Source organism: Betta splendens, chromosome 15, assembly GCF_900634795.4.
Source record: "Betta splendens chromosome 15, fBetSpl5.4, whole genome shotgun sequence".
NCBI classification, from domain to species: Eukaryota; Metazoa; Chordata; class Actinopteri; order Anabantiformes; family Osphronemidae; genus Betta; species Betta splendens.
In genome coordinates this window covers 1,903,277-1,914,514 of record NC_040895.2, presented here as the reverse complement: position 1 = coordinate 1,914,514, position 11,238 = coordinate 1,903,277, and the positions used below count along the sequence as shown (strand labels likewise).

General features: G+C 54.3%; 1 protein-coding gene across 1 annotated transcript; it reads left to right on the top strand.

Moving 5' to 3' along the window:
- Positions 1–893: 893 nt before the first annotated feature.
- Positions 894–10,638, top strand: LOC129603038 (paternally-expressed gene 3 protein-like). Its single transcript, XM_055502537.1, has 4 exons — positions 894–2,410; positions 2,627–2,770; positions 9,752–10,483; positions 10,627–10,638. Exons 1-4 carry the CDS (start codon positions 1,592–1,594, stop codon positions 10,636–10,638), a joined length of 1,707 nt encoding a protein of 568 aa, XP_055358512.1. The 5' UTR covers positions 894–1,591.
- The last annotated feature ends 600 nt before the right edge of the window (positions 10,639–11,238 follow it).

Here is an 11,238-nt window from a genome sequence, read left to right as displayed (position 1 = left end):
TGTTCTCTTCGACCCTCTCCCTTCCTGGAGCCTCCCTCTGCACCGGCACACCTGGAACCTCCACCGCAGCCAGCAGCTGAACTAACGGGGACGTCGTGACAGAGAACGGGCCTGATCACCCATCTACTTCTTCCATCCATCCGGCAGAAAACCGCTAGCTTAACCGCCTCACCCGGCGCCGCATCAGCTGATCACGACGCGATCACCGCGACGCACACCTGGACCGGACCGGACCGCAACAAAGCACGCACGCACGCACGCACGCACGCAGCGCCGGATCTTCCCACCAGGATTAAGCAGTAAGGCAGAGGCATTCTTAAGTCTGAGCAGAGTAGAAGTTTTAGGGTATCAGTAATTGTTTTATTGTTGTGTTGTTTCTTTTCTTGCACACACGATCTGACCGCGATCACGTAACTATATCGCGTGTTTGTGTGACCACAAGCCTTATTCACACTAGTCCCACTTCACACTCCTTTACACGCTTCTTTTCCTGTGAGCGCCAGACATGCGCGCTCCATTCAAAGGGCTCACCGGCACACGCGCAGCTGTGCCATCTCACCACGCCCCTAAAGGGGGGCGCGCTCCTCCTCCCTTCTCTTTCTCTCTCTCTCTCTCTCTCTCTCTCTCTCTCTCTCTCTCTCTCACACACACACACATACACACCCCTTTGACCTCAGGCAACACGCATTCACATTCGATATACATACGGTACTTCCAGACGAACACACCACAGATTAAGTTGTGAGTTGCGGAGTTATTCAAGATAGTGTTGACACTGGAGTAAATATTAATTGTTTAATAAAGCGTTCATATTTTAATTGGCCGTTGTCTGTGATTATTTGTATATGGTAACCCAGAAAGAACCAGACCAGAGCAGAAAATAAACAGGATGTCAGGTTTTCGTTCTTGGTTTTATTTTGAAAGGACTCTTCTGTTTTTGATCCCAGTTTCCGGTTTTATTTTGTAAACACTTCCGTTTCCCATCACACCACAGCCGTTCCCGCTTCACTCCCGGTCCTCATTACACTCACCTGTTTTGTATCAGTGATCTTTTCCGTGTATTTAACCACCACCTGTCACATTGGTTCTCTGCCAGATCGTCGTTTACTGATTCATTGTTCTCACGCTCCAGCATTCGTCTTGTTCAGCTTACCCCGTTATCGAACCTGTTACGTTTTTGATCTTTGCTTCCCGTCTGATCCTGACCACTCTCGTAAGTCACTCTGTTACTGAACTCTGCTCGTTTCTGGACCTGTCTACGCCCGCCGATTCTGTTCCCGTGATCTGAGCCCTTTCTGGTTTTGACTCCCGCCTGTCCTCGGACCCGATTTTGCCTAAGCCCTATGGTGTTGCTACTCCGTGAATGACCTGGACCGTTTTGTGACCTGGATTCTGTCATTAAAGACTTTCTTAACTATATCCACTGTCTACCGAGTCCTCGCTGTGCATGTGGGTCCGTTCATCTGCCGTTCCGTGACAGAACGATCTGGCCAGACTTGGACCCAGCCAGCACTCAGCCTCCGGTCAGGTCAGTGACTGTTTTTCTCGCTCCTTTTTTTTTTAACGGCGAGTATAATCCACCCGAGGGAGCATGGAGTTCACCTGTGCCGAGTTACCTAGCGAGCTACGAGTTTATTTTAAGATCCTCGCGGAGGATTACCGACGGGCGGTTACCCCGAAGAACCAGCGCAGCGCCGTGGAGGTGGCGATATTGACGCTGGAGGACGATGACAGTGTGTTAGAGCGCCCCAGTGTTCGTCGCCTCTATGAGCGACTGTGCGCTAGGTCTGATGAACTAAGCGACGCGCTCCGCACCACGCCAGCGCCGGTCGCACCGCCGAAGGTTTCGGTTTCCTTCTCCCCGCCCCGTCGGACCGTTGTGTCTGCATCAACCTGCCCAGCTCCATGTTTGTTCCGCTGGGAGGATTCCCTGCATTCATGCGGTCCCCCGTCTCCAGTTCAGACGCGAGCTGTTCAGTCCCCAGCTCAGTCGTGTTTTGCCCAGTCCCCAGCTCAGTCGTGTTTTGCCCAGTCCCCAGCTCAGTCGTGTTTTGCCCAGTCCCCAGCTCAGTCGTGTTTAGCCCAGTATCCAGCTCAGTCGTGTTTTGCCCAGTCCCCAGCTCAGTCGTGTTTTGCCCAGTCCCCAGCTCAGGCGTGTTTTGCCCAGTCCCCAGCTCAGGCGTGTTTTGCCCAGTCCCCAGCTCAGTCGTGTTTTGCCCAGTCCCCAGCTCAGTCGTGTTTTGCCCAGTCCCCAGCTCAGTCGTGTTTTGCCCAGTCCCCAGTTCAGTCATGCTCCGCTCAGGCTCCAGTCGCCGTTCAGCCTCGCCACGCTCACGCTCTAGTGCAGCCCTGTCACGTTCAGGTTCCAGCCCCAGTCCAGTCGAGCCCAGTCCAGTCGAGCCCAGTTCAGGTCTCAGTTCAGTCGAGTCTAGTCCACGTTCCAGTCCAGTCGAGCCCAGTTCAGTCTCCAGTCCAGTCGAGCCCAGTTCAGTCTCCAGTCCAGTCGAGCCCAGTTCAGTCTCCAGTCCAGTCGAGCCCAGTTCAGTCTCCAGTCCAGTCGAGCCCTGTTCAGTCTCCAGTCCAGTCGAGCCCTGTTCAGCCTCCAGTCCAGTCGAGCCCTGTTCAGTCTCCAGTTCAGTCGAGCCCAGTTCAGTCGAGCCCAGTTCAGTCTCCAGCCCAGTCGAGCCCAGTTCAGTCTCCAGCCCAGTCGAGCCCAGTTCAGTCTCCAGCCCAGTCGAGCCCAGTTCAGTCTCCAGCCCAGTCGAGCCCAGTTCAGTCTCCAGCCCAGCCGCGAGCTGTTCAGTCTCCAGTCCAGCCGCGAGCTGTTCAGTCTCCAGTCCAGCCGCGAGCTGTTCAGTCTCCAGTCCAGCCGCGAGCTGTTCAGTCTCCAGTCCAGCCGCGAGCTGTTCAGTCTCCAGTCCAGCCGCGAGCTGTTCAGTCTCCAGTCCAGCCGCGAGCTGTTCAGTCTCCAGTCCAGCCGCGAGCTGTTCAGTCTCCAGTCCAGCCGCGAGCTGTTCAGTCTCCAGTCCAGCCGCGAGCTGTCCAGTCTCCAGTCCAGCCGCGAGCTGTCCAGTCTCCAGTCCAGCCGCGAGCTGTCCAGTCTCCAGTCCAGCCGCGAGCTGTCCAGTCTCCAGTCCAGCCGCGAGCTGTCCAGTCTCCAGTCCAGCCGCGAGCTGTCCAGTCTCCAGTCCAGCCGCGAGCTGTCCAGTCTCCAGCCCAGCCGGGTCACGTTCCTGTCCAGTCTCCAGTTCAGTCGGGTCACGTTCCTGTCCAGTCTCCAGTTCAGTCGGGTCACGTTCCTGTCCAGTCTCCAGTTCAGTCGGGTCACGTTCCTGTCCAGTCTCCAGTTCAGTCGGGTCACGTTCCTGTCCAGGTTCCAGTTCAGTCGGGTCACGTTCCTGTCCAGGTTCCAGTTCAGTCGGGTCACGCGCAGGTCGTGTCCCAACCAGAGGGCACCACCTGTCGTACAGGTGCCATGCACACCCGATCAGGCCCGACGTCTGCTCCGTCGAGCTTGGCAGCGGCAAGTAGCCATGCCAGCTCCAGAGTAGATGCCGTTCCAGTCCCTGTCGGCCAAGTAGATGCCGTTCCAGTCCCTGTCGGCCAAGTAGATGCCGTTCCAGTCCCTGTCGGCCAAGTAGATGCCGTTCCAGTCCCTGTCGGCCAAGTAGATGCCGTTCCAGTCCCTGTCGGCCAAGTAGATGCCGTTCCAGTCCCTGTCGGCCAAGTAGATGCCGTTCCAGTCCCTGTCGGCCAAGTAGATGCCGTTCCAGTCCCTGTCGGCCAAGTAGATGCCGTTCCAGTCCCTGTCGGCCCAGTAGATGCCGTTCCAGTCCCTGTCGGCCCAGTAGATGCCGTTCCAGTCCCTGTCGGCCCAGTAGATGCCGTTCCAGTCCCTGTCGGCCAAGTAGATGCCGTTCCAGTCCCTGTCGGCCAAGTAGATGCCGTTCCAGTCCCTGTCGGCCAAGTAGATGCCGTTCCAGTCCCTGTCGGCCATGTTGCGGCCGTTCCAGTCCCTGTCGGCCATGTTGCGGCCGTTCCAGTCCCTGTCGGCCATGTTGCGGCCGTTCCAGTCCCTGTCGGCCATGTTGCGGCCGTTCCAGTCCCTGTCGGCCATGTTGCGGCCGTTCCAGTCCCTGTCGGCCATGTTGCGGCCGTTCCAGTCCCTGTCGGCCATGTTGCGGCCGTTCCAGTCCCTGTCGGCCATGTTGCGGCCGTTCCAGTCTCTGTCACCCTCGGAGCCGCAGCGCCCGCCGGCCTCCAGGAGGAGGCGGCGCCAGCTGCAGTTCCCGCGCACCTCCAGGAGGAGGCCGCGCCAGCTGCAGTCCCCGCGCACCTCCAGGAGGAGGTCGCGCCAGCTGCAGTCCCCGCGCACCTCCAGGAGGAGGTCGCGCCAGCTGCAGTCCCCGCGCACCTCCAGGAGGAGGTCGCGCCAGCTGCAGTCCCCGCGCACCTCCAGGAGGAGGTCGCGCCAGCTGCAGTCCCCGCGCACCTCCAGGAGGAGGTCGCGCCAGCTGCAGTCCCCGCGCACCTCCAGGAGGAGGTCGCGCCAGCCGCAGTCCCCGCGCACCTCCAGGAGGAGGTCGCGCCAGCCGCAGTCCCCGCGCACCTCCAGGAGGAGGTCGCGCCAGCCGCAGTTCCCGCGCACCTCCAGGAGGGGGTCGCGCCAGCGGCAGTTCCCGCGCACCTCCAGGAGGGGGTCGCGCCAGCGGCAGTTCCCGCGCACCTCCAGGAGGGGGTCGCGCCAGCGGCAGTTCCCGCGCACCTCCAGGAGGGGGTCGCGCCAGCGGCAGTCCCGGCGGACCTCCAGGAGGGGGTCGCGCCCGTCGCAGTCCCGGCGGACCTCCAGGAGGGGGTCGCGCCCGCAGTCCCGGCGACCTCCAGGAGGGGTCTCGCCCTTCTCATTCCCCGCTACCTCCATTAGTTTTCGCCCTTCTCTCCCTTCACCCTCCATTCTCCGCCATCCCATCCCCGGACCTCCAGGGGGGTCGCGCCAGCCGCAGTCCCGGCGGACCTCCAGGAGGGGGTCGCGCCCGTCGCGGTTCCGGCGGACCTCCAGGAGGGGGTCGTTCCCGTCGCGGCTCCGGCCGCACCTGCATCTGTTCCTGGCGGCCCGGCTCCGGCCGCACCTGCATCTGTTCCTGGCGGCTCGGCTCCGGCCGCACCTGCATCGGTTCCTGGCGGCTCGGCTCCGGCCGCACCTGCATCGGTTCCTGCCTCGTCCTGGTCTCGGCTGCCGGACTGGTGGCCTCGCCCTCGGCTTCGCCTGCTGATTGGATGGCGCTGCCTCCTTCGGCGCTGTCCGCCTCGACTCCGCCACCGCCACGGCCGTTCGCCTGGGGTGAGTCCCCGCCTGCCACGACGATGGCGAAGCCTCTGCCGTCGTCGTCCGCCGCGACCCTGGGAACCCCGGAGCATCTCCGTCGGGGAGGGGGCTGGGCTCAGCCCTGCTCTCCCGGACCTCGCCAGCCGTCGTGGTGGACTCTCCTGCCACCACCCTCGTGAGGAACTCCTGGACTCTGTTCTCCCTGTCATGGACTTTCGGTTTTGGTTCTGTGGACTCTTGTTTTGACCCTCCTCCGGTCCTCCCTCCACCCACCCTGCTTGTCTGCCTGGAAGGGGAGGGATTCGGTCCCTCCTCCTGTGTCCACCCTCCGCCCGCCCTGGTTCGGGGGGGGGGCTTCCGTGGGCGCCGTGGAAGGCGTCCTAGAGGGAGGGGTACTGTCAGGTTTTCGTTCTTGGTTTTATTTTGAAAGGACTCTTCTGTTTTTGATCCCAGTTTCCGGTTTTATTTTGTAAACACTTCCGTTTCCCATCACACCACAGCCGTTCCCGCTTCACTCCCGGTCCTCATTACACTCACCTGTTTTGTATCAGTGATCTTTTCCGTGTATTTAACCACCACCTGTCACATTGGTTCTCTGCCAGATCGTCGTTTACTGATTCATTGTTCTCACGCTCCAGCATTCGTCTTGTTCAGCTTACCCCGTTATCGAACCTGTTACGTTTTTGATCTTTGCTTCCCGTCTGATCCTGACCACTCTCGTAAGTCACTCTGTTACTGAACTCTGCTCGTTTCTGGACCTGTCTACGCCCGCCGATTCTGTTCCCGTGATCTGAGCCCTTTCTGGTTTTGACTCCCGCCTGTCCTCGGACCCGATTTTGCCTAAGCCCTATGGTGTTGCTACTCCGTGAATGACCTGGACCGTTTTGTGACCTGGATTCTGTCATTAAAGACTTTCTTAACTATATCCACTGTCTACCGAGTCCTCGCTGTGCATGTGGGTCCGTTCATCTGCCGTTCCGTGACACAGGAAGGGTCAAATAAAAAACAGGGAGTGGCAGAAAACAATGACTAAACGCACAATTCATGACAAGTTGCTCAATAAAGCCTTGGCATTTATAAACTTAACTACTGTTTTGGTAGCTATCATGGTTATGCTGTAACAAGCCTGTTTAGCAGGGGTGCAACTCTGCTTTTATCGAGCAGAATGAACCTTATTTTCCCATCTTTCACCTCCATGACAACAGCACAGCTGCAGCTTTGACAGGTCAAACTCCTGATGCTCAGTGAAGCAGCTCTATGCATATTACTGACTAGTACATTACACTGTGTGATTGTTAAGTAAGTAGCACACACTTCATCTGAACCAGGTGAGTACTGGAGCTTAAATAACTTAAGTGATAACTAATTTAACACAGCTGGTGTCATAAACCAGGATTGTTCCTGTGTTGTTTTTGTGGTTTGCCATGTTCATTTCCTGTTTTAGTTTGGCCTTGTTTACGGTTTTACTTTGAAAGGACTTCCTGCTCTAGTCAGATCACAGCCTTGCTACTGCTACTTCCGGTTCTCATTACACACACCTGTCCGTTATCAGTAATCACACACCTGTATAAAAGCACGAGTGCTCACCTAAGAAAAGTGTCAGATTGTTGCGTGTACTCACCACTATCCGGCGTTCTTGTCCGTGTTTTGTTCCTGACCCTGACCTTGTTCTGACCACCGTTACCGAATCCTGCCTGATCCTTGCCTGCCGTGTAAATTAACTTGGCGAAAACTGAAACTAAACATGAAGTCGACAAAATAAAACAGGAAACCAGGCAAAAAACAGGCAACAATGCTGAATCTATGACATTAAGTAGTAATAAAAACAAAGCAGAATAATGCCGGGGTCCGGCCAATAGGGCAGGCCCCGCTACGCTTGTATGTGGCGGACTGGGGGTGGGCCCCACTCTGGGCGCAAGGGCATCTCCTGGTGGGCTCCCTACGGATCGTGGGTCCTCAGGCTCCCTGCCACTAGGGGGAGTGTTATGCCCCTGGTTCTCATGGAGCGGACAGCGTTGACCCACAGTGGCCCACTCTGACCTCGGGTGTCTTCTCTGTGGCTACTGTGGCTCTGTCTAGGAGGATCTGTGTGGGCGGTGTAGTAAAATTAAAAACTGGGTTCACAGAGTCTGTGTTTACAGAATCTGTTGTCTAACAATGGTTATCTGAGCTATTCAAAATGTCACGCCGACCTGGGAAAGGAACTGGGAGGTTGAAGCTGGGCCAGAGGGATCTGGGAGCCGGACAGATAACACGGCCCAGCGCCAGGACTTTCCAAGTAGCCTTATTTGGACACGTGGAAAGACTTTAGGTGGTGGTTATAAGCAGGCCTCCACAGGCTGGGGTTTTCAGAGCGCTTCGCAGAGGGTCCGCTGAAAGCACACAGCGGACCTTTTCCGACCTCTCAGTTCTCTCTGCAGAGGAACAAGCAGGTGAATTTGGTCTCTGCCTCTCTTGCTATTACTATTTTGTAATCATTATCTGATTGTTTTAATTTGTCATATAATAAACCTGTATGCTATTGATTTAAACTTCAAAGTTGAGTTCCTGTGAAATCTTTGCCGCGATTGAAGAAAAGAAAATACACGACAGAAATTGGCGTCACTCCAAGCAGGCAGGAAACAGCCGGGTCTGGAGCCGACAGGTGCCCGACTGCACCCAGCCCGAGACGACTCGTCACTGGTGGCCACAGGTGAGATGCGCTTAAGCTCTTACATGACGATTCTCTGTGTTGGGGGCAGTGTGGGCAAATGTTGGTTACATTAGAAAATTCTAAATTCTGATTCGGCTATTTTGAAGAAAACTATCTGTGTAGGGATAAGCGGAAAGAGGCAGAGGAGAATTTGCTTGTATAAGTTGCTGTATATAAATATAACTAACCAACTGCTTTATGGGTGTGCTGTGCTTTGCTTTTATTGTGGGGAAATAAAAAATGACATGGCCTATTGACCTCTAAATGTTGACCTAAATGTTAACTCTTTGACAGACGACGTTGGGAGATTCTAAATGAAGGGCTTATAGTCGGTATGTGGCTAAAATAAATTTAAGGCTGTGTAAGTACGGTAACTGACGTTGGAAGTGCAGGCCCAAGAAAAAGAACCCAAATTGGCAACATATACTAAACATCTTTTTGTAAGTTTGGATTGATCAGTCCCAAGCTTAATGTAGGTCTCCTCATACGCACATAAACCTGCAGTGCCTTAAATATATAAGCATATGGTGTAGCAGTGTAGATTTTCTCATGAGTTGTGAGGCCTGAGAAACATAGGGAAACCGGTAAAAGCGCCTTCTGTGATATGCATATGAAGTGTGCTGCCAATAGTGTATGAAGTTTAATCAAGTGTGAATTTGTGTATATACGTATATGAAGTTAAACGGCGTAATAGTTGCTTGTTGCTGATTTAAATTTGAGTAGGCTGGGTTGACAGCGGCTCCTCTACTCCTCCGGTGCAGAAGGAGTGTGTGTGTGTGTGTGAGGGAGAGAGGAAAAGAGAGCAGGAGGGCGGGGGAGTGAGTGAGTGTGTGTGTGTGACTAGAGACAGATCCCCGCTCCTCATACGTGTGTGTTTTCAGATAGTTGGGTGGAGACGTTGGCTTGGTGCCAGGTGGCGACAAAGTTTTAATTTTGTAGTAGCTTAATACTTTATTGTCCTATATCATGTTTACTTTTCTTTGTACTTTTATAATCATTTTGATGTAATCTGAGTATTTTAGTGCATTTTTTGTGACGACGTGTCCGCACTGTGGTTGGGCGTGGTCAAGCTGGTCACGGTGTGTGAAGACCGCGGCTGCTTTGTTTATTAAAATAATAAAAAAGGGGGGAGTTGAGGCGCGGTCTCTGAATTGGGTGTGGAAGCGTCAGCTGTGGGCCTCTTCTGTTGTTTACGCTCCCGAGAGAGAGTGTGTGTTTTCCTGCTCAGAGCACTAGGCTCAGCGTGTGTGTCGTACCGGTCAGAGCATTAAGCTCGCGCGTGTGTGTGTGTGAGTGTGCATTGGAGAACTATAGACACATAGGAGGCCGACTGTAATAAAGCATTAGTTTTGTCACTATTATTATTGTCACGGACAGCAGTTAAACTTAAAAAAAAAAAAAATCTTTTCCTGTTCGTTTGACAAATAAACATCACATATATCCCGTACCCATACATAGATACATACATACGCATACATACATACATACATATATACCATATATAGGAACCATGGCTACACAAAAAGACACATCTCCAGTTGCGATATTGTGTTAATAAAAAATTACAAAATAAAAGATAAATCTGCTAAGCGCGCGCAAAAACGAGAGCGAGAGACTGCAATGCTAAAACTATTTACCGACCAGGTCAAGATGTTGGGGGAAAAAAACAGTGGAGCATGTGAAAAAGCAACTTGAGCTAAAGAAAAGGGGAACCCCCTCTGTACGCTGCACAGATGCCTGTTCGGGAAATAAGACTGTTGGGGGACTACTCGCTTAGATCTGGCAGATCAGGTAAAAGCATCTACCCGGTTGAGGAGTTAAAAAAGGTCAGGGAAAGAGAGATAGAGCTAGATGACCTAGAGGAGCTGCCCGCCACATATGCAAAAGCAGCGCAGCTTGCAGGGAAAGACACTCGCCGCATTAGTGGTTTGCAAGATAAAGTAATGCAAGTCATCAAACAATCAGAGTGTGCAGAGGACGGCAGCGAGGCCGAAGAGGAATGTGACGGAGAGAGTGCGACTGGGGAAAGCGAGAGGGTCCGGAGGTCACTGGCAGATGTGGAATATTCTAAGCTGCCAGATCCGAGCATGGTGTCGACCCCCCGCTATTTGAAGGAGGGAGCCAAGCCCAAGCAGCCAGGGATGAAGAAACGAGTGAGTGTGGCTGCAGCGTTTGCTCCCGGGAGTGAGGTGGAAGAAGAGCATGGAAAGATGAATGGAATCATCACACTCAGCTTCCAGGGACAGCCAGTGTTGTCAGAAGTGGTGGAGGAAGCATCAGAATACCCCCTGCTGGCCAAAGGTGCGAATCTGCAGTATGTGCCCTGGCCAACCATGGATCTGGAGGGGCTGGTACAAAGGCTGCCCTGTCTGCATGATGGTGCAGGGAAGTGGATTGCAGCTTTCGAAGAAGAAACCATCGCCACTATCCTGGCTATGGGTGACCTCAAAGCCCCCTTGGGAAAAGTACTGAGGAAACAGGAAATGGAGGAAACGCTGAGAGCAGCACAGATGAACGCGTATGCTGGAACACAGGCACACAATGGAGAACTATTCAACAGACATCGCAACGCGCTGTGGACAACCCTGAGACTGCGCTATCCAACCAGAATCCAGCCTGACAGCATTGTGGGCTCTCATCATCAATAAAAGATGATGAGAGCCCACAAGCCTATGTTCACCTCACACGTAAAGAATGGAAAAGACAAACAGGTGGGAAGCCTGGTGAGGACATTTTCCATAGGCAGGCTCTGAGGAAGAGGATTGTTGACGGGCTGCCACTCCCTGCACAGAGTAAGCTGGGTGATGCAGTGGGACTCTACACCATGCCCTTTGAACAATTCAAAGATCACGTGATAGATGCTGTGACCAAAGTTCGCTCTGCTGTGCTCCGTCAGAAGCAGCAGGACGAGCAGGCAGTGAGAAAGCTGACCCAGCAGCAGCTCACAGAAGGGAAAAAGAAAATACAAGCTGTGGTCCAACACGCACCCCCACCCCCAGGGGCGGCCCCAGCGGCTGTCCAGCCACAAGTGATCTATGTCCAGCCAGACGGATGGAGAGGAGGCCCATCAAGGATGAGAGGGGGAGTTTCAGCTGGCAGAGGAAGAGGGATGGGGGATAGCCGTGGAATGAAGTGCTTTCATTGTGGTAAGATCGGACACATAAAACGCCAGTGCTTCTTATGGATGCGAGCCGTAAACAGCCAGAACCAACAGGGAGCG